Source organism: Crocodylus siamensis, chromosome 3 (genome assembly GCF_052110815.1).
Source record: "Crocodylus siamensis isolate JL-2025a chromosome 3, ASM5211081v1, whole genome shotgun sequence".
Classification (NCBI taxonomy): Eukaryota; Metazoa; Chordata; order Crocodylia; family Crocodylidae; genus Crocodylus; species Crocodylus siamensis.
In genome coordinates, this window is record NC_143397.1 from 12,198,531 (window position 1) to 12,223,642 (window position 25,112).

General features: G+C 45.4%; 1 protein-coding gene across 1 annotated transcript; it reads right to left on the reverse strand.

Annotated features, from left to right (window-relative positions):
• Nucleotides 1–1,652: 1,652 nt before the first annotated feature.
• IER3IP1 (immediate early response 3 interacting protein 1) lies at nt 1,653–7,800 on the reverse strand. Its single transcript, XM_090037753.1, has 3 exons — nt 7,642–7,800; nt 3,411–3,512; nt 1,653–1,849 (listed from the first exon to the last, which is right to left on the reverse strand). The coding sequence occupies exons 1-3, from the start codon at nt 7,730–7,732 to the stop codon at nt 1,794–1,796; spliced, it is 249 nt and encodes an 82-aa protein (XP_089893879.1). The 5' UTR covers nt 7,733–7,800; the 3' UTR covers nt 1,653–1,793.
• Between the last annotated feature and the right edge of the window lie 17,312 nt (nt 7,801–25,112).

The following is a 25,112-nucleotide window of genomic DNA, read 5'->3' on the forward strand; positions in this document are numbered from 1 at the left end:
GTATGATCCAAATCACAATAATGAAGGAAGATCCTTATATATTGGATTACTTCTTTATAATAAAAAGAAGAAAAAAATATTATGAAGTGCGTATTTTTTAAACAGGTCTCATCTAATTTCTTTAAAAATGATTTCTTTCTTACTCAGTAAAATTGTCAAGGTTATAGCAGGTTATACTACTGCTGTCCCTGGCCAGACTTTTTACTGCCCTCCAACAGAAAGGAAGCTGTACTTCAGCAATGGCATCAGCAAATGCATTATGAATCACAATAGAAACAAGCTTCTCAATATCTGAAACTAACTAAAGTTGTGGCTGGAGATATTTCCACTGCATGTAGATCAAGTTAGGAGAGAGAGAAAGCAATTAACTTAAGAAATACAAATTTATTTACAAACGTTCCCTAAAAAACAAAAAGAGTTCTCCTGGGTAAACTCTGCTTCTGTAAAATACTGCAGGTGAGCATCACAGAACTTGTTCATGTTTTACAGGTTTACCCTCATATAAAAAAATATTTTAGCTTGTGTCAGTGACATCAAAAGGAGATGATAAAGTAAAAGCAAACTGTTCTAAAACCATATCAACTACGAGGTTTCGCTAGTTTTCCTCTTTTCCTCCTGGCTTTAAGAATAGGCAAAAAGAATTTGGGTCACACTAGCAAAAAGGAACAGAAGCCTAGCTATGCATGGATCAGGCTTCATAAAGTCAAACTCACTATGTAACATTGGACATCACCCTGCTGTCTTGATTCAAGGAAAACCGTTATCAAAATAATAGCACTTTTGCCTGACAAAGGACTGAGAGAGATTTAAACCAGTTTCACTTTGAATAAGACAGTTATTTAGTGGAAAGGAGCGATAAGGAAGGAGTAAATCGAGTCTGAAGATTCACTGCTAGTTTTGCATGTTTTTTTTTTTAAACTAAATTGCATTTGAAAAAAGGGTGCAGTATTTTCCTCAATATTACTCAAAACAGCTTAGAATACAAACAGTTCAGCATTTCAAACATACTACCTTGTTACAAAGATGTTTAGCAAGGAAAAAGTCTTGACAGAACAATGACCGGCACTTCACTTCCTAATCTATATTTTAACACTCAATAACTAGGTTTCCTCACCATAGAACAGCCCTTGTAGCTTTTACATAGCTATTGCACTTACTTTAAAATACTTTGCTGTTAGCTTTAAATGTCATTGGTCTGAGAAAACACCAAATGCTACCAAACAATATCCTGGCCCCAGTGAAGTCAGAGGAATTTTTACCTTTGACTTCAACTGAGCCAGGATCTTACCCATGTGGATTCACTCTCCCCAAACAAATGTCTCATCAATAATCTGCAATACATCTTAAGAACCAAATGAAGTGTCTATTTAATAATACTGTGGTAATTACTAAGAGAACAAAAACATTATAATTCGCTCATGTCTAAAATCCTAACGTGTACTGGGAGTGCATTCATTCCTGAGTAACAAGATATTTAAAAAAACCTGCACCCTTTTAACAATCATTACAATATGTTACAACACATACTGTAACAGTTGGCGCTATTAACAGTCAGCGGTAAAACTTGTTGCAGTCCAATGTATTTACAGCACTGTTGCATTGATCCCGTTATCTTGTGTAATGAAACTGTGAGTGAACATTTAGAAAGAAGATAAATACAAAGAGTGTCTTTATTAAGCTGAATGCCAAGTTTGACAGCTAAACCGTGGTGGATCCCAATTATCCCGAAGCAGTCGTGGGTGGCGGTCTCTCCACTTTGGATGTCCAAAGGGTTTGTTTTCAACCAATCATCTTCAGCCAAATAGTAAGAGCAATACAATTGTGATGGAGTTCACTGCTATTAGTGGCACTGCAAAGGAAATACAAAATCTTTATGGAAATACTCCTTTAGGCTGCACACAGAAACATCATTTATTTATCAGATTCAGGTACCACCCTTTCCAAAGAAAGATCAGGGCAATATCCAATAAGAACAATTAGAGAAACAGAAGAAAATAAAAACACAAGAAGGTACCACAAAGTAACCTTTGCATCCCAATAGCTCACCCCCCCAAAATTCATGACAGATTATTATGCTGGGAGACTAATGGGGGAAAATACAATCAATTGATTTTTTAAAATATTTAAATGTGTATATGCACATTCAGAATCTGGGGAAAGAGGGGGGGGGGCGGACTGTCCAGGAGGGAGAACAGAAAACAACAGTAGAAATTCCTAATGCTGCCATGTCCTCCCTAGTGTCTCACACCTAACCACAAGAAAGCACTTCTACAGGTGAGGCTGAATTCTCTCCATAGCCATTTCTCTCTCTGGTCTTCTGAGGACAGCCCTTGTATTCCCTAGAAAGCTGTAAATTCATGTGGGTTGTAGTGAAGATTTTGTGAGGTGGACAGCACAGTATAGCTACTGTGACACAAGCCAGACCTTTAGAAGGTACACTGCCAAACAGTCAGAACAGTTACAACCTCTCACTACCACCAACATGAAGTGGATACAACTCATTCCTGTACTAACACGTACTGAGCTGTCCTCACACTGCATGCCACTAAGTCTATCAGGAATTCTTGTAGTTTCTCTCAATATGCAATAATTTACACACAACTGTATTATGATACTTGAAATAATTTAAAAGCAGGTCAGGGCTGAATTTTAGAAATCATAATTCTTCTATGACCATAGGAAAGAAAGCTTCCATAACAACTGGCTTACAAACATTGTGAGCCCTAGACATAGAGGCTTCTTTCTGGTCTCTCAAGCAAGTATCTCCTTTCTAATCTAGCATCCAACAGCCGTTCCCTTTCCAAGAGCCCAACGAGCAATGCCAGCTTGCCTGACCAATACACTCAGAAACAGAACTTTTGACACGGAGAGAGGTTTTTTCCTAGATGACTAAAAACTTGTGCTTTTGTGATTCACCCACTGAGTCCCTTTCATTACTCATCTCTCTCCTGTTTTCCAAAACAGAAATCTTAGGGAGAGGATAAGAGCCGGAGAGAAAAAAAGTTTAGGCCATGATAAGCAAGTAGCATAATAGGGCAACAACAGGATTACACACCCCAACTCAGGACTACAAGCATGTATGATACAGGCAGCCAAGGGGATTTTTTCCACATCAAGCTGTGGGTATAGCAACTGGGTAGCAGAGAGCTGTGCCTCACACCATCTTCTCAGAGCACAACAGGAGGATGATACATACATTTTGTACAAAGTGGCCTAAGGAGTTGATAGGAAAGAGCTGGGTAAAAATAACTGAGCAGAAATGATTTCCCCAGCTGGGGAAGGAAAGCCTTCATTAAAGGGGCAACGTTTCAAATTCAGGTGCTGGGACAGTTCTATGAACAAACAATTTAATTAAAGGGGAAAGAATGTAGCCAACAATAAGCATCAACAAAAATGCATCTTCACTTTACCTCTCATAACTGTTCGTACAGATCGAATAAGGTTCATCAACTGTGCTTTAATTCCTGGCTTTTCTCCGAATCCTCCAGTCCCCTGATCTGTTCCCCAGCCAACTGGATAACACAAAGAAGGTTGGGTGATTTTTTAATGTGGTTACTCACTGTTACTGGCAATATTATTAGGTGATCTCACTCACATAAGATTCAGTTTTGCCATTACTACAGCCAAATGACATACCAGCAAGCCTTATTTCAAAGGCAGGTAAACTGCTTGAAACAGTCAGTGGAAACAACTGCAAGTGAGCATGTTTCTGAAAAGGCAAACTATGGCTATTTAGGTTTCTACAAATCCTTAGATATATCTGATAGACAATTCACCTGAAATGCAAAGCAAAGCAAAAAACAAACCCTTTTGACAAAGTTCCACCCACCCATGAGGAAATTTTAGAAACAAAGTAGGTTTGAAGTGACAGATACAATTCGATCACCAACTAGGAAGCATAAAATAGAAAGTAGGAATAACAGTGGCCCAAACTTCTAGACCTGGGACGTCAAAGATCTGGCCTACAGAGCCACACTACCCAACCCCTGGTGCTGGCCCTGCACTGGGCCAGTCCAGGATCTGCCTGCACGCCAAATCCAGCTTCCACTCCAGCCAACCTGGAAGCCACGCTGCATGCAGTATCTGCTCCAGATCAGCTGGACCAAGCAACACGTGCCGCTGACATCCTGATTCAGCCATGGTGGGAACCACATGCACCACAATCCTGGACCAGCTGGAACAAGGTGTCATGGGAACTGGATCTTGTATGCCTGATCCAGCCTGAGAGACTGGTGCCACACTGTTTGTTGGGCCCATGGACCAGTCCTACATGACTTTCCTGTTCTAGAAGAAGATCCCTCTTACTTGATCATTAAAATATATATTAAGAATGCACAAAGAGATAGCCAGATTTGCAAAGGACAGAATCACATTAGGATGAAAAAGGAAATCCACAAGGAACCACAGAAGAATCCAATAATGTTAAATGAATGGCCAATATGATATCAAATTAAATTTAGAGTTGCTAAATGCAAGACAGTGCCCACTGGAAGGAATAATTAGACCTGCTCATACATATTGCTGGACTCTAAATCACTAGGTAGCCACTCAGGAAAGACTTTATATATAAAATTCACAGGAGCTCAATAAAAGACTTTCAATGTGCAGCTCGATGTGCACCATTATTTTAAAAGCAAACAAGGTATCAAGATGTATAAAGAAGGCAATAGGAAAACTATGATAATGCAGTTACATCAGTGGTGTGCTCCAATCTGGAATACTGTTTTTCGTTCAGGTCACTCTGTCCCTGCAGCGATTAAGCAGAAATAAGAGTGATCCAGGACACACAATGCAAGTAGCTAAGGTATAACACACTTCCGTCTGAATAAAGGTTGAAAGGGTTTCTCTAGTTTGGAGAAGAGAACAATAAAAGGAGACCTTGTTGAGGTATGTGAAACAGGAGCAGGAAGACAAAGTAAACTAGATGCTCAGATTTGCTATTTCCAGCAACAAAATTGTTAGGGCAACATATTTATACATAAAAGATTATATATTACAGCACAAACTCTGGAACCCAATGCCACAAAACTACAGGGTCAAGATCCCAGCAAGATTTATCATCTTCAAAGGATGATTTTCAAGGGATGAGGATATCCAGACACAACAGAAAGGATGAAATTTGGGTTTTTTGTGTTTTTGGTTTTTATGGGCTATGACCCTTTGTACTATGAGGTCTAAACTAAACGCTAGCTGAAAGGGACTAGGAGGCCTTTTCCCTGTTGGGGTTGGTTATTACTAGCTATCCACAAGAGGACAGATAAGAAGACTTGAGACTATGGGACGATCCTCTGTCAGAGTCGACTAGCGGATCAGATGGATAACTGCTTGATCCAAGAGAGCACTTCCTAAGCCTGTTTTGTCTTTGAGTATCCACCACCTCCTCACAAAGCCTGTATGCGGCTCCCAAAGGAGCCCAAAGCCCCAGCAGATTGTGTGCCCTCACAAGTCCTGTTGGGAAGGATCAGAGAAAGGATACTACCAGTAAGCCCAACTTGACCCATCACAGGGAAATGTCAACCCCAAACAAAATCCTGTCTGTTTATTTTAGATGTATTTTAAGAGCCTGGATGCTCTTTCAGTAGCATAGTATACACCTACCTGACCTTGAATTTCCAGAGCGAGACCTGAGGTTTCAGCTCAGCAAAGGTGAGACAGAAGTAGAAAAAAGGAAGGGGAGAGCAGGGAGCAAGAGAATGGGACAGGAAATAATAAAAAGTAGAAACCAAATTACAAAAATCAACACAAGCTAAGGAAAACTGAATGGAAGGAAGAACAAGGGTCTGTCAGGAATTGTTGGAAAGTACAAACAATCCATTTTATAAATACAAAATGTATAAGGGTGCTGATGCAAGAAAATGACTAAATAGAATAAAAGATTGTGTCAGTCCTAAAAACCTTCTGTACAGAGAACTGCCAGATACAGGGAGTCTCCTCAATAGCAGAAAAGCATGGCAAAGGCTTGGGAGTGGATGAGAAAGTAGAGACCAAATAGAGGCAGTCCTCGGACTTACGACACAATCAGATCCTGAAAACCGTGCCTTAAGTCAAAACATTATAACTCAGAACCAATTTTCTCGTAAGAAACAATGTTATAAATGGGGGATTGGTTCCTAAACCAAGGCCCGATACCCTACTTTCACCAAAAATACACCAGAATTTTGTACTCAAATCAATTATAGATGAGTAGTATAGCTACATTAATGTGTTTATATTGTGAACAGCAATCATATTGATTTGGAAGGACTTCTTTGATGCAACTTTGCTCAACTCTTTGAAGGGCTCTCGGTTGGACTTTTTGAAGGGCTTCTCAGGAGTCTTGGCTGCAGGTTTTCTGAAGTTGTGTCTACTTTCTTAAAGGAAGTGTCCAAGGAAGTTTGGACGGATATTCTCCAGGGAGATGGGTGATGCAGGTAACTTGATCCGATTCGATGCCACCCCAGTGAACAAGCGTTGTAAAGTCGAAACGGACGTCATAAAGTCGAAACGGTCTCAATTTATAACCGTCGTAAGTGCGAAACATTGCAACTCAAAACGCAAGTCGAGGAATGCCTGTATACTAAATGCTTCATGCTATAATATTCATGTTAAAAACCCCAACGCTTTTATGGAGTGCTTCCACAGCCCTGGAATAATAGTTAAAATTTGAAGAAAAGTAGAAGACATGAGGAAAAATGGAAAGCCAGATACAAAATGTAACCAAGGTAGATAGATTGTGTAGGATAAGCTAAAAGCTTTTGGAGGTAACTTATTTTCAACACAACAATGAGATCTACTATATCTCCTTTCTGGACTTCAGAAAAACATCTGTGAAATAACAGTGAAAATGGGGGTTAATGTAACTATAATGTGGGTAGAGAGCTGGCTCAAGGGGAGATGACAACGGACAGTAAAGAAGAGATAAGGATCAGGCCGGAGCAAGCTGTTACTAGCAGACTTCCTCAAGGATCAGTTTTGGGTCTGAAAGTATTTAATATTTTTTTTAATGACCTTGTCTGGTAACAGGATTGGCTCACGACGCGAAGTTGAGTGGTCTCGTCAATACGGGAATTTCATACGAGACAAAAAACGGAGAATCTCCAGGAGGAGCGATAGAAACAGAGCTGGAAATGCAAAGCTGTGCCCGCAGGGGCAGAGTCTGACGCCACGGGCTGACCCGCAAAACGGAGAAGGGAATTCGGTGCATCCACAGGAAGACGGTTTTGCGCTGCCGCCGGCATGATACAGGCACGGGAAAAAAAAGCGCAAACCTAGGATCGCGTCTGGAAAGTTACTTCCCAAAAGAAGAGGGATGTATTGACGCCACCATTTAAGGAGGTTGCAAGACGCCATCTGAAGATCGCGGACGATTTTGGTGAGCCGCGCTCAAGACGCTGGCTGCGACCGGGGCAAGTGCAGGGAAGGGCTCCCGCCAGGGGAGACACGACCTGCACCCCTCGTCGCCGCGCCTCCCCTGCGAGGGAGGATGACAGCTGCGAGGGGGGCGCCCGATCTCCACCACGGCACCGCCGCGCGCCGGCAGGCGGAAGAGCTCCTCCAGATAACAGACGACAACCGGCCATGACTAAGCACCCGCGCGCGGTCCGGCCCCGCAGGAAGACCCGGCCCGGCCCCGGCCCCGGCCCCAGCCCCAGCCCCGCTCACCGTTGCGGAGGAAGCGCTCCTCGTGCAGCACGGCCATGGCGTTGACGAAGAGCAGCGCGGCCTGCAGCAGCCCGTACAGTGTGAACGCCATGGCCCGCCGTGCCCCGCCGCGCCGCTCGGGGGGAGGGGGCGGGGCCGGGACGTGGCGGCGGGCGGGGCCGGGACGATGACGTGTAAACGTCATTCCGTCACCCGCACGTGCGCGCGCAGAAGCGTTCCCCACTTCAGGCAGCGTTCTCCGCGCAAGCGCACACTCCCCCTCACGCATGTGTGCGGCTTTGAGCACGCGCGCGCGCGAATCGTCACCCGCACGCGCCCCCCCTTGCACGCGCGCGTGCACTTTTCCGTCACACAGCACTCTTCCCTCACACACTTGCGCGCACACACTTTCCCCTCACCCCCCCCTCACAAATATGCACACACACACAGTTCCTCCCTCGCACAACACTCTACCCTCACGTACATGCGCGCACACTTCCCCCTCACACAACACTTTCCCTCCACACACCCCCAGGCCCCTCCCCCACACACACACATGCAGGCACACACACTCCCCTGTACCTGCCTGGGGAGGTGGAGACTCCCTACAGGGACCCCCGAGCACCTGCCCCCATCAGTGGTGCCATGAGGGGAGGGCAGACTGGGTGACGGTCCAGGGCCCTGCACTTTACAGAAATAAAAATGACACTGAAGATTTGTATTATCAATATTGCATTAAGATACTTTCATTGCAGTTTCATGGGTAAGGCAAAGAGAAATTGAAATCAAAAGTGTCCGACTTGCTTCTAGGCCATCAAAAGTAAGCCTTGAAGGGGCCCCAAATGACTCGCCCACCGCTGCCCCCATGTCCCTGGGCATGACTTTGGGTGCTGTGTGAACAGGGGTGTGCAGTGGTCATGAAGAGGGACCGTGCGAGTGCAGTGGAAGTTACAATGTGGAGCCACTCGCCAGGCCTGTTTGCTATGCTTAGGGGTAACTGAAAGTCTACGCCCACTAAGAAAACTGTGAGTCTCCATCTCCCCCCCGCCCCAGTTAAGAAGAAAACTGAATGCATAACAGTTGATTCCTTGGGACAGTAAAGGTCTGGGAGCAGGGGCCGAAGGTGCATGTTGTCTGCTCCAAGGCAGGGAACAAAGTAGAGCATGTCGGCCAGGGGCCACTACCCCTTGAGCGAGTTTGAGGAGCTAGCCGACGCTGCCTGGTGAAAATCTGCCCAGAGACGTGAGTAGATGAGGTGCAGAAACAAGAAGAAGTCACGGGGCGTCGTCCCTTCCTCCCCGGCCAGGTAGATGGAGATTGACCAGGAGCTGGCAGATGTGGGGCTGCGTGTGGGGAGTGCAGAAACACAATAGTGCCAGGAGTAGAGTAGTGCAGCCAGAGCCTCAGCAAGGGCTTCTTGAAGGCAGCTAAGGGGCTGCTGCCTGGCGTACTCAAGGTCGGCATCCACCAGGGTCTCCCTCTTCTGTTAGAAAGGCAGGTATTGGGGAGGGCCATAAAATGCTCCAGATAGATAGCCATCAGGAGGCTGAGGAGGTAAGGCACAGAAAGAGGGTCCCTGAGCCAGGTCCTTAGCTAGAGACCAAGGGCAGGCAGAGGTTGGTTGCCCAGTGCTCCACAAATAGCATGCTGCTTGTTCTTGTTCCTTTACCCAACCCTCTAGCAACAAGTCAAAGTACATAAACAGTCCACAGATTTAGTGGGGTTTAAGTGTAACAGGTAAATTTACCCGTCGAGACAAATCTTTCTATTGAGTACTGCTACCCTTCACAAGTCCATTTGTACTTGTGGCAAAGTAGACTGTAGCCTGTGAAGCTCTTGCCTGTTAATCTAGAAGAGCCTCACTGTCCTGAGGCTTGTGCCAACACCACAGGAACTGCCCCCTCCCCCAGAGGCAGCCAACACACAGAAGCTGTTTACACTGTCCTGGTCTGGAGAGACCGCTGCTGGGGACTCAACAGAGTCAGCAGGAAACCAGTCCTGCTGTCCTTTCCACCCCCAGATTTCCTGCTGGACTCCATGACTATTTTAGCTGTGCAAGGAAAACAAGAATGGGCCTGGGTGTTGCATTTAAACTGATCAAGGAAAGGATGCCTTCAGGAATGTTCATGAATTAATTAATTCATACCAGCACAGCCCTTTGAAAAGAGGGCTTTCCCCTAATAAATAGTGTTGTGTTATTTTGTATTTAATTTTATGGCTTATGGCATATTTCTTCCTTGTTTCCCCGAGTTTTGTTGACTTAAATGTTTGCACTAACAGGAGATGGAAAAAAACTCAGCTCGGATCCTAATTGTCATTTATCCAATATGTAATGACTGCAGATGTCAAGATTCATAACAGAATCGAAAATAAAACAATTATATTTGATATTATATTGATTGGGGCCTCTGGGCACTACTGCAGTCAAATAACAAAAATAATAATAACTGGAGCTCAGGGATACTGTATAGTTATTGATGCATAAATGTACAATCTTTTCTCACTTGCATCCTTCTATCTGATTGGCTAAGGGGCTCTGATTTGCATAATCACTGTGATTTTATTTCTCAATAATCATACAGTATGCAAACCCCTTAACTCTGAATGGTTGATAGCTTTTATTACCCAATCAGAGTACAATGATTTGCATAATCACTGCATTTTGATGGTTGCTAAATCGTTCTGCTTTGATAGGTATGATGGCTTAGTGCTTAACATGTCAAACTTGGGAGACCCAGACTGAGCTGTCTGATGGAAGTCATGCAGACATCCTATCTGATTCTCTGCAAATCACACCCCTCTCTCTGTGCCCCAGTTCTGACAAGTACTTCCCTGCTATAGGATGCTTTCTCTTATGTTTGTGAAGTGATCAGATACAGTGAAGAGTTCAGTGCAAGCATGATCAACAGAGATTTATGACATTTTCAAGCTTATGTTCGCCTCAAAAACACAGCAGCTTCTCATTTCCTTCAGTTTTATTTCCTCAGTCTTTGTACAGCCGTTTAATCCCTGGTATAGGTTTATGGACTTAAATAATGTTGATTATTCATATTAATCAATTGCCAGACTAAATTGAACATCAAAACGAGCACCAGTTGCACTAGAAGTATAACGTGTCACATGTCATTCACTTTCCCGCTGTGTGAATTTATTTTAGAAAATAAACAAACTTTTTGTCACTTTTTTATTGGGGCGGAAAGACATAATGACATATTTACCAGCTAAGGCATGAATATTCCCAGTTCTGGAAGCAACTGAGCATCTGTCTCACTGCCACTGAAATCAGTGGGATTTAAGCACATGCTTGAAGTTAAGCTTTTAAGTGTTTTTCTGTATCACAGGCTAAACTCTTTCCAAATTTTGGCCTTAATCCTGCATACACTTGTGGCCTGGCTTTGCTTTACACATGTGAACGATCCTCTTAGAATTATCTATATGTTTATGAGTTTGCAGGCCTCAGACCTTAAATATAACTTCCTTTATTTTTCAACCAGGTTTTTTTAAACGTGGCTCAGCTGCAATCCTCATTGTGAACTACAACTCTAAAGTTTTAAACCAAGCAATTTTAAGTTATTCAAGAAGAGGGAAAAGTATACAAAAATAATATAAGCACAAACAACATATTTTTCATTACAAAAGGTAACTTATCTTAATTTGTCCACATTTTCACTTCTAACAATAGTTTTGAGCTGAAACAATTTCAGCCTAAAAAGTCGTTGCTAAGTGCTGGGCTATACAAGAACAATGCATTTCATTCTCAGCCATAATTTAGAGCGTTGTGGCAGCCATTCTATAATTTAATACAGACAAATATCATGGGTCAAAAGCAAGCATTTCTAATAACTATTGCCATCAAGAACCATTTCCTGTATTATATGCCTGTGATACCCAGCTTATAAATAAATACTAACCTCAATGAAGAGCTGATGTTTAGAAGTATGATACTAAAAAAATGAGGTTTTTAAAGTAAGTATACAAGTTACAGCTTGATATTTTTACCCAATAATTAAGATGTATTTCTAAAGAGCAGCAGCTATAAAGCTTATATAAATGTGACATGATTTCCATCTTTCTAAAATCCATCATGGCAACCTAACAGCCACACAAGTCTCATCTTTGAATCATCTTGTTACAGTGGTTGAAAAGCAAACCAGACAAAGTTGCTTGCATTAAAGAGGTAAACATATTTTTGCCTCCATGGGAGTGTTACATTTCATCACAGTAGATTCCTGTGGTATCTTCTGAAGAATGTAGTCAATCATCATAAAGGAGAGTTTTAGACCACTCTGCGAATATCAAAGGCTTCTGGGTCAGGCTGGAGAAGTAATATGAAGTTCTCAATATTTTTCCATGGTTTCAGCTTTGTCCTTGCTTTTTTATTTAATAGTGTCAGAGGCCTACAGAGCACAGTAAACTGGTGCTCTTGAGTCACAGTCAAAGTCAGGGAGAGCTGAGGGTCACAGCACCTTTCAGGAAGCTATCAGAACTTTTTAGGACTGTGTTCATTGCACCTTATGAAGAAACATTCTCTGACACTCTTAGGGTGTATCTGCACTTTCACTAATATGCAGTAGTCACTGTGCATTTAGTTTAGTACTCGCTTAATGAAGTACTAACTAACTGCATAGTAACCACAGTTACTGTGCAGTAGTGCCGGCACATGGGTTTTTTGTGACACTTACTGTGCAGTAGCCTAATACTATTGTTCAGTAGCATGTTAGCATAGTTTTTGCCTGGCATGCTACCACACAGTGTTATTAGGCATTGTTTATTTTCTAAAATAAATTCACACAGGGGGAAAGTGCACATTAAGCATCTCATGTAGATGCACCCTTACGGCCTAAACCTCACCTGGGCCAGAGCTAATGGAATGCAAGCAGTCTTTTTGATGGTTTCAATGGGAGTGGAATCAAGCCCTTCGCCCCTTTTGCACTCTTTTCTTTTTAAGTTTGGGTTTTTTCTCATATAGTTTTAACAATCACTGGGTTCATCTACATGTGTGCTTTACCAGGGAGTAGACTAATTAGCTCTGTAGTAAAGCATCTACATGTGCACCTGTGTCACGGTGCAGTAAACTAACCTTGCCATAGGATAGTACTGTCAGGGGCAGTACTATCTTATGGTGGAGTACTTCACCGTGCCAAAAAGCACATGTAGATGCTGACCACAGCTGTAGATTGTACCACGTCAGCCCAGCCTGCCGGTGGTTTGCTCTGTCCCAGCTCAAATTGCTGCTGTCCCAGGCGCAGTGTCTACATGTGAGCCTGGGAGCAGCTAACTCTGGTGTGAACTGCTCTGGAGTTTATTGTAGCACATTGATTTCATGTGTAGATGCATCCACTGTCTCTGAACATACCCAGACTCAGACAACAGTGTTAATAAAAGTTTTTCAAATGTGGTCACTGTTTGTTTTGTGTGTGTCTGTGTCTGCGCTTAAGACGGGGTGGTCAATCTGTGGCATGTGCGCCACAAGTGGCACAGGCAGCCTCTGTGTATGGCGTGCAGCAGATCAAGGAGGGGACAGGCAGCACAGTAGCAGGCAGGGCAAGAAGCAGAAAGAAGAGGAACATATTAGGCAGGAAGCAGAAAGCCAAGCACTAGATCAGACAGGGCAAGAAGCTCAGAGTGGCACTTGGGAAGGGTGCAGGGCTGATTCATAGCGAACCTGCCAACAAGGTCCCTCAGTGATTTAAGAGATACAGGAAAGGTTTGGGAATTGTGAAATATGGTATTATTCACAGCTGAACACTAAGGATTTTATTATCCATTTGCGATAACTTTTCTGCCTTGATCCAAGGCACTCTGCAGTCAGTGGAAGTATATTTAATCCCCCCTTAATTTTTTATTATTAAAAATTTACAAATTGTTAATGTGCATGGTTCTTCTAGACTTCCTTTGCTAGAGAAGTTTGTCAGTTGTATAGTCCACAGCTGCTGAGCCTGCAGAAGTATCCACCCTAAGATTCACAGAAGTTTAGGGCTGGAAGGGACCTCGTGAGATCATTGGGTCCAGCCCCCCAGCTCTGGGCAGGAAAGACTTCTGAGATCAAATAACCCCAGCAAGGTGTGTGTCCAGTCTCCTTTTGAAGATCTCCAGGGTAGGTGCTTGCAATACCCCCACTGGGAGTCAATTCCAGAGTTTGGTCACACAAACCATGAAGAAGTTTTTCCTTATATCCAGTCTGAAACCTTGTTCTAGGAGTTTATGACCATTGCTCCTGGTTTTCCCCTGCGGTGCTTTGGTGAATAGTTGTTTACCTAGCCCCTGGTGCTCTCCCCTGATCCTCTTCTTTTCAAAGGGACGATTGAGATGAAGAGGACATCCCCGGGGATCTCAAGAATGCGACCATTGTGTCCATCTACAAGAAGGGGGACAAATCTGACTGTGGGAAGTACAGCAGGATTTCCCTCCTGTCCATTGCAGGTAAGATCCTGGCCCGCATCCTTCTGAACCATCTTTGTCCTGTTGCCGAGGAGATCCTTCCAGAAACCTAATGTGGCTTCTGATCATCCCACGGCACTGCGGACATGGTTTTCATTGCCAGGCAGATCCAAGAAAAAAGTTGGGAGCAAAATCAAGAACTGTTCCTCGCCTCCATTGACCTGACCAAGGTGTTCGATTCCTTAAATCATGAAACTCTGTAGACCATCCTCCAATGCCTCGGCTGCACACTGAAGTTTGTCACCATGCTGAGGCTCCTGCATGAAAATATGACCACCACTGTCCTGAGTGGAAGCTCTGAAGCTGATGCTTTCCGTATCCAGACCGGGGTCAAACAAGGTTGCGTGATCACCCCCACCCTGTTCACCATCTATCTGACCATCATCATCCACCTCATCTGAGATGATCTACCATCTAGTGTATCCAGTATCGACTGGATGGGAAACTTTTCAATCTTGGGCGTTTCTGGGCAAAAACGAAACTCGCCACCAAGGACATCCATGACCTTCAGTTTGCCGATGCTTGCTGCATGATGGCTAACTCTGCACAGGATGTGCAAGCAACCTTAGATCTCTTCAATGATTCATATAAAAGACTTGGCCTGTCCTTGAACATCGCCAAGACGAAGGTTCTCCACCAGCCCTCCACAGGCCAGCTGAACATCCCGTAACTCAGGTATACCCAACGGTGTGCCCTATTCTCAATCAGATGGAATGGGTAAGCAGGAGGGGGTACTGTGAGAGGGATGCCAGAATTTCGAGCAGATCCCTCTTTCCTCTATAGAGTTAGCCCAAGCCCAAAGTTGTTATATACAATTTATTGAGTTATAATATATATAAACATAAAACTAACTATCATATACATGTATTTACACAGTGAACATTAACCAAAAACCAAGGTCAAACCCTAAGTAACATTATTTACAACATCACAATACAACATTTCAATTGCAAAATATAAGGCACAAACATGAACAATCTTAATAACATCTATTCCTTAATATAGTCCCTGACCCATGGCAAGAGATAGTCCTTCAATGGGGTCCTTTGGAGGGTGCCCAGGAAGCACCAGGGGCCCCTCCGCTTAGGGCCTCGACTAGGCAGGGGGATGCTCACCTAGCCCCTTCTCTGGGTTTGCCTGCCCCAAACGTCTTTCCCCTGTGGGACCCAAGCGCCCAATGACTCATGCTTTTTCAGGTGGCGGTGGCCAGAGTGCAGCTCAATGGGGTCTCCTTTGCTGGCCTCTTCCAAGCTGCTGGGCTCCTCCCACCTTGTGCCCTGCTCTGGGCACCGAGGGCTCAACTCCTCTCAGCTGCTGCACCACTGCTGCTGGCTCCTGGTTGCTGGACCTCACGCTGCAGCAGTATCATTTCCCCGTGCTCTGGCTTGGCAATGCCCTCAGCTGGGCACAGGCTGGGTCCTTCAGGCTCTAGCCAGCCATCATCACACTGGGTGGCTAACCCAAGCAGCCTCCGCTGCTCCCTGGCTCCCAAGGCCCAGGCCCCTGCATCAGCCTGTGCACTGTGGGACCTGATCACTTGCCGGGAAATGTGGCCTGAGCAGCCTCACTGCGGCCCCCAAGGCCCTTGCCCCGTGTGCTGCCCTGTGCACCGTGTGGCCTGCTGGCGCTGCCGGGGTTGCAGGCTTGAGCCACTGCTTGCAGCTCCCAAAGCCTGGGCTTCATGTGCCACACTGCATGCCAGGATGGGCCTGGGCAGTCTCATACTGCTCCCAGGGCCAGGTCTCCCCACGCTGTCCCTATGCGCTGTCAACAGCCCGAGCAGTCTCGCACCACTCCCAAGGCTGCTCCCTGAGTGGCAACTACAGGAGCCTTGGGCCTGTTGCCCGCTGGGGGAGAGCTTCCCAGCTTTTCTTGGCTCCACTCTTCTTGAGTCCCCCGCAGGCGTCATTTTATTTACACCGGAGGCCCTGCCCATGAAGTCTGCCAGACCTGCAAAGTGCAGTCTTCAATCAGGTCCAGGGGCTCCTCGCATCCCCCCAGCAGGGGTGGGGCAGGCCCCTCCCAGCTGTTACCTGATTGGTGGAAATGTTCCACCAATCTGAAGTGTCCTTCTCCAAGCTGGGCTTGCCAGGCAAAATCCCTTGCACTAGCTATGTAGACAGGGAGGCTCTGGGGTACGTGGAACACTTTCTGTATCTCAGCAGCCACCTCTCGCAATGGGCTTCCATCAATGAAGAAGTCCAGCACCAGCTCCGTAGGCAATCTAGGTATGACCTTACCTGAGAAGAGCCAGAGAAGTACTGGGGACATGACCCTTTGTCATCCTTCAAGTATTCACATCACTAATATTAATTTATTTTGAAAAGTTTATAATATGTTACCCAGAGAAGATAATTGGATTTGGAGTCTCAGATTTTGCAGTGTTTATGGAAAAAACCTCAAGTAGAAAGATGCTATTTTCCACCATGACACTGTCTACACTTCATTTGAACAGGCTACATTCCAGACATATTGACAACCATATCATGCTTTCAGTTATTGCAATTTTAGGTGCTTATAAGGTCCCTGCCATTACTTGTAGTACTTGAATTGATCTCAGTATTTAATCTATTCATCCCCATAATGCCACTGTGAGGTATTAAAATGAATGGTGTTAACTAAGTGCAGTTAAGGTCAGAATTTAGTCCATTGTATATAAGCCTAGCTACATTACAAAGTATAGCAGGCAAGCAGAAGCTACAATTGGATGAATTCAAGATTAAAAATACAGCCAACTGTAACAGAACAACATGAAAGATGCTTGGGTCTAAACTACAAAGCCTAGCTACTCTACATAGGGTGTGGAAAGATCACACCTCTGTGGCCAATGCAGTTATGCCAACAAAATCCCAGGTATGGAAGCAGCTATGCCAGAGGGGGCAAAAAGCCCTTCTGCCCGGACATGCTGTGTTTCCAGTAGTGCCACAGCAGCAGCAACTCTGGAGTACAGATAAGCCATAAGACATGTAGCCTTGGAGGCTTAACTATGTAGGAAATGAGTTATACAAAGTACAACTCCCATGTATGTTAATTGAAGGTAAAGGTATGCCCAGAAGGTAGAACAGACTCACAGGAAAGACTGGAGAGGATGGATTCAGCCACAACATACTGGACTGGCAGAGAGGCTAGACCTATTAGTGGCCCCATTGCTGCTGCCACTAAGCCACCTAAGGCCAGGTACAGACATTACACATAAACAGGTATAAGTGACCAGAAACCAGTCTAAACCTTTACCAGAACAGAAGTTCAGTGGACAAAGACTGATTTAAAAATGGCAGAACCTCATCTAAGATAGACATGGATGGATATAGTATCAGACTTAATCGGTTTAGGTTAGGCTACTCTATTGAACTTCTGTACTATATCCTCTATCAATTCATGTCAGGTCAGTGTCTGCTGGCATCCCAGGGGCCTTTGAGCCCCTCCCCACCACGAGCCCTCCCTCATAGGGAGATGTGCTAGCACTCACTGGGTGCTTGGCTGTTTTGGGCTGTCACAGACCTGAACCAGCACAGATGCAGACAGGCAGGAGGACAGGGAGAGGGAGGGAAGCTCACACTGGGCAGCGAGGACAGGGGAGCTCCATAGGAGGAAGGATCAGGCCCCTCAGAGCTCAGCATCTGTGACAGCCCGAAGACCTGCTCCTTCCTTCTACAGAGACCCCCACAAGCTTCCCACGCTGTCAGACACATCTTGCCAGTTGCCACTGGTGCTGAGCTCTGTGGGGCCTAAGCCTTCCCTCTACAGAGCGCCCCTGTCCCTGCTGCCTGGTACAAGCCTCCCAGGCTGCCTGGCAGGTGTTGCTGGCTGGTGCTGGTGCTGAGCTCTGGCAAGATGCACTGAGCAACCTGGAAGGCCTGTGCCAGGCAGCAGGGACAGGAGCACTCTACAGAAGGAAGGATTAGGCCCCTTGAAGCCTGTTGCTTCCTCTTCCAGACTGGGTCACCTGGCATGTCCAGCAACCTGGCCAGGGGCGGTAGTGGGGGGCATGCCATGGTGACTCGCTCTGGGGCTCTCCTGGAAGCCTAGGGCTGGGCACAGAGGAGGGTCTGCAGTGACAGCAGGGGGTTTGGGGCATATGCCTAACGGCCAGTTAGGAATGGCTCCGCGCTTGCCTGCCCTCTGCAACCTCTGGCTTGCTGGGAGGCATGAGGGAGCATCCCTGCCTCTGGCCTCCACCAATGCAGGCATCTGCATGCCCCCAAACTGACAGATGAATGTGTGTTCTGTGCACTCCCAATCCAATCTACACTGTTTAGAGAAACCCATGAAGGTTTGATTGATTCTGCCTCAGGCTTTTGAATGTCTGTATTTAGCCTAATATGACCACTTAGAATTTCCCAGGAGCAGAGGAATTAGCACTCAAACCCTGTGCTGCTAAAGCACAAGCCACAGCTAGTCGTCCTACCTGAGAACCTCCTTCAGCGAACAGTATACAGCCTGGGACTTACAAATGAGCTCCTCTAGCTCTCAGAAGGAATAATCATGGTACACATACACACTGGCCACATCCAAATGTTTTAATCCACTGATTACAAAGCACTCTATAAACATTTGATTAGTGAGCTGTACTACACACCTGCAAAGCAGATAGGTTTTCTTATGTTCCTTTTTACAAATGGGCACACAAAGGCATAGGGAAGTCAGTCACTAACTTCCTTCACAGTCAAAGCAATGCTGTTGCAGGGATAAATTTTGTTCTGAGGACTACCTCCCAGTGAATTATTTTAAACATTGGAGTAAACTCTTATTAGGTTCTGGGTATGTGATAGTGCCTTGTGTCTTCATTCAAGAAGCTGTTATGTTTTGGGGGGGGGGGGATTTAGTAATTCTATAAGGAAAACAGTTTCACGTTGCCGATATCTACAACTGTAAGTAGGTTGTCACTTAATTGTGTTCCACCTTCTTCAAAGTCACATAGCTCTATTCTTTTCCTAGACTTCCTCAGTTCCAACAGTGAAAAATAAATTCTTCAAGGAAAGGAGCAAATGGAAATAAAGAATAGAAGTTAAAAACATAATAATGCCAAACTGATATGGGTGGCCAGGTTCATTTCTGGTACTTCCTAATGTTTGACTTTGAAACTGTAATGGTCTTTTTATGTAATTTGTGGCCACACCTACATGAGACTAATCAGCTGCACAGTAAAAGTCTTTTACTGTGCATCTTCATGTCTTCCCAGATTAGGCTGCAGTAAATTAATTTGTTCCACAGCAGGATTTACAAGGATTTATAAGTACCATCCTGCTGCAGAGTAAAAAAATCTGCAGGAATGCATGTATAGACGTTGGAGGGTATGGCTCAGGCACAAAGATGCTTCAGTGCAGGGGCTGCCTGCCACATAGTAGGGGTGTGCAGATTCAGCTGTATTCGATTCAGATTTGGATTTGGCCCCAATCAGGGACAAGGGATTCGATTAGTTGATTCGGATCACTGTCCCTGATTCAATTCGGCATAATCCAAATCTGCAGATTCGATGCTGATTCAGAGAATCAGCGATTCAGACATAGACACGGGTTTAAATGGTTTTTCTATGTATCTCAAGGTACCAACATGGCTTGTGATCACTGCGGTGGTGGGGCACATGGAGCATCTCACAGGAGTGCAGGGGGCCCTCCATGTGCTTGACAGTGAACCCAGAAGTACTCGGGCCCTCTTCTGGGTCCACCAGGGAGTGCACGGGGGGTCCCCTGCACCCTCCTGGCTCAGCGATCAGCACAGGGGGGACCCTGGGTGCCCCCCAGACTCAGGAGGCAACAGTCGCCGAGCTGGGGGGGTGCTCCCCAGCAGACCTGAAAGTAGACCAGAAGTGCTTCTGGTCCACCTCCGAGTCTGCTGCCAAGCATGCCCTCCCTGCCTGTGCTCCTGTGGGACACTCCATGCGCCCCAGCATCATAGCACTTACGAACCACCTCGAGGTATGTAGAAAAAACATTTAAAGCTGTGTCTATGTCCAAATCACCAAATCTTTCCAAATCTCTCTGAATCGATTTGGAGGATTCGGATTTGATTCGGAGAGTAAAGGGTCCTCTGATTCAATCTGAATTCGGAGTTTTGGCCACCAAATTGGGCCGAATCGAATCAGGGACAAAACCTTTGCACAGCCCTACCAGATAGCTCCATACTGGAGCATCTTGTTCCCCAGCCAGCCCTTTCTCAGTATGTTGAGCCAGGGGGAGCAGCCGCGGGTCTCCTGCCAGTTGGGGCTGCTCCATCCCTGCTCGATGCACTGTGATTCCGGGTGCACATGCAGATGCGCACCTGGCAGCAATAAGCTCTGTAGTGATAAGCTCTAGAGCTTATTGCTGCACATTAATAGGCATGTGTAGATGCACCCACCATTATATTGTTATTTGTATTGTTGTAATGCCGAAATACCCCATGCAAGGGTAAGGTCTCATTGCAGCCTTGGTGCTATATAAATGCATTGCAGAGGACGATTCCAGCCCTAGGAAGCTTAGTTTAAGTGTCAGACTGGACATGACAGATGAATAAGGCAAAGAAAAGGTGTGGGGAATGGGGGCGGATGAGATAATAAAAATAGCTAGCTTATCAGAGAAATGGGAGTCTCAGCTCCTATGTGTTGAACCAGTGTCAGACAGCAGGGATTTGCAAGCATCACAACAGCAGCAGGCTTTAAGGAGGGATTTACAGAAAGATAAGGCAGTGGCTTTGTGAATTTTGGAGGCTGGGAAGCTTTCTTTTGTATTCATGGGGCACTGTGGCACAAAGCACAGAGGTACTTGCAATAGGCTGGTGGTAGAGTTGGGGAGCCAAAATATAGTTTAGCATTGAGATATAAATCTCAGAGAGGCTCTGATGCACGGTTATTTGTTTTAAATACTAGCCAAACTCTTCAGTTCTGTGTATGTAATAGTGCCTTGTACCTTCAAGAGAAGTAATACCTGTAGGAGACCGTTTGATATTTCTATGAAGGAGAGACCATCCCTTTGTCTGTGCCCCTGTGACACACTTAAGTCTTTCCCTGTCTTCTCCAAAAGAACATGGAACGATTCTAAGTGGCCGAGTCCTTATCCGAGCAAGTGGCATTCTGCCGGGCTCAGACATGGCAGAGTCGCTTTAAATATAAAGTTTGATATAGTTCCCCAACTTTTTGATGGAAAGGTTACACAAGACATTAGTCTCTTCATGACAAATCCAGACATAACACCAGGGGATCTAAAATAGGGTCTCACCTGGCCATCGGTCTGCGCTCAACCCTGGATTCTGTGTGGGTCTCTCCATAAAGGCCTATACCACTTTGCCGCCTCTGGGTCTCCAGTATTCAATCTGGCAGCATGTTTCCACCAGAGCCATGTTATTAGGGTTTCCCTCGCAATTGGCTGGCCATGGACTTCCCCTTAAATACCAGATTGCTGCTGTGGGGAGGTGACATCATGGAAGACAAAGTCCTAGGATTTATTACTTCCTGCCATGGATGGGACTGCACAGTTTGCAAACTTTTCTGTTGGGTTCTTCAGGGAAAATGAAGCCTCCATTATGGAGGAAATGGTTCTTCCTGGGGAATCACTCGTTTTATAAATTGATTTTGTTTTTTGGAGATGAATGAGCAGGCCATGGTCTCTGATGACGAATGGTTCATCCACACAACAGGCAAACTGCTGTCTCATAAGTCATGCTTTTCTCCACATGCACATATAAAACTTTAGTGTTCTGCATGGTTTTCCCACACACAAGCTCCTTCCTGGAGAATACCCCTGGGGCCAAGGGGCCTGCATCGTATCCTCTGACCATGCACACCCTCACGCCAAAAGCATATTGGAGGCTGTCCAGGCTAAGCAGTGGGGAATACCCAAGGCATTTTGTACTCCTGCCACATCCCATAGCAGCTATCAGGCAGGAACAAAGGTTAGACTCCAGAGGTCACATCAGTCCACAAAATGCCTATGCCTGTGCCAGCTCACAGATGAATCTGCCCCTTCCACAGGGGGCAAGCAACAAATGGGGGATTTTGCCTCAGCCTTGGGTATTTCAGGGGATCTGGGCTGGCCAGTTGTTGTCATGGGTCACAAATGGCTTTTACCTAAAGCATACCTTTTTATGTTAAAACCCCAATAGGGTTATATTACTGCTGTTTAAGATGCAGAAATATCCCTACTGACAAACGTGATCCTAAATTCCCTAGCTTCAGGGAAGTATGCGAGTGTTAGGTGACGAGGAAGATCCAACTTAAGAACTTGCCCTGGACGTGAAAATGTCTGTGGGAGACACTGCCCCTTGTCACCTGGATAGAGACAAAGTCTTGGGTATCTCCTGTCTCAAGAAGCTAGTGTAACACCTCCCTCAGCCAAGACTTCATTAGCCAGGGACATAGTTCATTGGTATAATGACGGTCACAGTGCTCAGTTTAAAGATTAATAGAGAATACTACATTAGACTCATAGGCCGAGACAGGCAGAGACTAAAAACCAGAATGACTGCTCACACCCACAGTATAGCAACAAATTCACTCAGCTCCCGACACAAATGAATCATACGTAAGAGGTTAAATTAGGACTCAAAGGTGGGAATAAATACATAAGGGTGGACAAACCTCTAGGGAGAAGAAAAATGTATAGGAAAAAAAAAATCACATAAAAAATCCTGTAAATTATTCCATTGAGGAGAGAAATCCATAGGTCTCTGCAGGCAGTGAGATCTACCAGCCTAGATTACAGTATGATCTCCAGTATCTTAAAGTGGCAGGAGACCTCCAGGATGCAAAGAGATGGGGTATTTACATAGTCTCTCCCCTCTCCCTGCCCTCCACAACCCTGCTACTGAAGAAGCCCTGCTGCCATTAGCCGTGTTCTTCATCTGGATGCTGTGGGAAACCAGAGCAAACTAATGCTGTCTTCACTACCCACCACATTTCTGCACAGACTTCCAGCTGCCTGCAGGAATTGGTGCTCCTGGGTAGGCTCAGCCCTTGCTGAACCCCAAACTGTTGCCATGTGCCAACACACAGAAGCTCTGATATATTGCCAAGATTCAAGAGAGAGTGAGGAGGAAGGAGGTTGAATTTTTCAGGGGGAATTTTTTTTTGGTGGGGGAAAAGGAGTGAACATCTGAATGAGGAACTCCATCCCTGACTTCTTTAGTCATCTTTTAATGCAACTCTACACATAGATATACTGTAGTACAGGATATATACATACATACACAAACAAGGGCAGAGTCTACTCCCCACTGCTGCTCTAATCACTCCTGGCACATTCCAGTTTCATGATCCATGTCCTGGCATTTGCCCTTCCAGTGAAGGAAATGAAGACAGCCATGTGGAATCAGTCTGCTAGCATGTCTCCCAGGACTTGCCATGTATTTGTCTCTTCTAATAAAGACTTTTCTGGTTGGAGAAAGATATCATCCTCTGCAGATGGAAAGGTCTACCAGTCATCATTGCTGTTGTTGTATTAGTGGTGGTGAATCAGGGGGTGTAAATGAGCATGCATAGGAAAAGTAAGGTAACACTCCACTGGAAAAGGTCTCTTTAGAGACCAGAAGCTCCGTGAGTCCAGCGTGCTGCTCTGAGATGTAACTTACATATACTGGCCCAGTAAAATCCACTGTTGAAATCTTGCTGCAACAATTGTTCTTCATTTTAATATTTTCCAGGATCACCTCATTTATAGCAGGCTTCTTGGCAGTACAGCATGATTTTTCACAGCTAGCCCAATGGAAACAAATCAAAACAAATATCAGCTACAAGATCAGTACCATGGGTTACTTGTGTTTGGGGCACTATGGCAGTCTGCTACTTACTTTCTGAGAACTTTCACCACAAAGTGAATCACAGCCAAGAGTAACATACTTCCGCAGATGGATATCATGATGATCTCATAAATAGAGCTGGAAGAACCTTGCACAAAATACAAAAATCATAGGTAAGTTTTGCAGCTGTGAAACAGTCTTAAAAATGTAGCCCTTTGTGCTCTGGTCCCAGCTTCTTTTCCTTAATTGTTTTTAATTGTTACTGAAAATTCTAATATTTGTTATGGAGCTGGGTTTTTAATAACACTGCAGACATAAATGGAAAGGCTGATCATTTTTAAAGTCAGGAAGGCATTTAAACACATATACATATGCATTTTCCTTTTGTACCACTTTTCATTCAAGGGTCTTGCAGCATAATATAATGCTCCTCTTTTAGGCGGGCAGCCTGATGTCTGTTTAAAGATGTCACAGAGCCATGAAGTGACCTGCCAAAGTTCAGACGGGATATAGGATGCAGGGCTGGGAACAGATCCCATGTCTCCTGGTTCTGCTGGCACTGTTGATTGGGATGTAGGCGGCGCAACAATTCAATTACTGTTGATGAGCTCGGACTAGAAATAGAGTCATGAGCTGATCAGAATGTGGGGTGCGAGTTGGAAATGGGGCCACAGCTAGGAAAAATTTGGGAACTACCGTTTTAATCTTTAGATCAGAGCTCTTTAGCTGGCATCTTGCAAGGTGCATGGGCCCCCTAAGGGGTTAAACTATGGTGCCCTGGGCTCCCTGTTCAGGTATTGCTTCCCCCATTGCTCCCTTGTTTCTGTTACTGGAGTTTCTGGGCTGCTTCTCCCTCTCTGGCTTTCGCTCCCTGACTTCACCCATGGGGGCAGACCAGTGCAGGCCCCGTGGCTGAGCGCACCTGTGGAGGGCTTGGGAGGACCCAGAGACCCTATGCAGTGCAGGCCATTGCAGGAGATGATGGACGATAGTGAGGCACGTAGACAGTATGTGGGTGGGGGGCCTGTAGCCTCCCGATTACTCAGAAGTTGGACTGGACAGCTCTGGCTTAGATTATGCAGCTGTATTACATGTGTTATTGGGCTTCAGCCTTGTCCCATTAACCTAACTGTTGTGCCCATTGTTAGCTCACTGCTTTTCAAGATACCCTGGGGTGTAGATAAGGTGTTGCTGAGACTAAACTGGGTGCTTGGTAGTGATGAGGGGAATGAAACCCCTTTGTGCCAAGGGGGCTCCTCCTCCACTCCACATGAATAGCTGTGGCAATTAGGAGGAAGTGACTGGGAGGAAATGCCAGAGCCCTATATTCCCCAAGGCAG

Bases quoted from the DNA above. Each gene is read 5' to 3' on its own strand.
- IER3IP1 (XM_090037753.1), bottom strand. From the start codon at position 7,732: ATGGCGTTCACACTGTACGGGCTGCTGCAGGCCGCGCTGCTCTTCGTC. The intron at 3,513-7,641 runs GTGAGCGGGGCT...TGTGTTATCCAG, and splicing joins GGAGCGCTTCCTCCGCAACG to TTGGCTGGGGAACAGATCAG. The intron at 1,850-3,410 runs GTAAAGTGAAGA...TTTCCTTTGCAG, and splicing joins TGTACGAACAGTTATGAGAG to TGCCACTAATAGCAGTGAAC.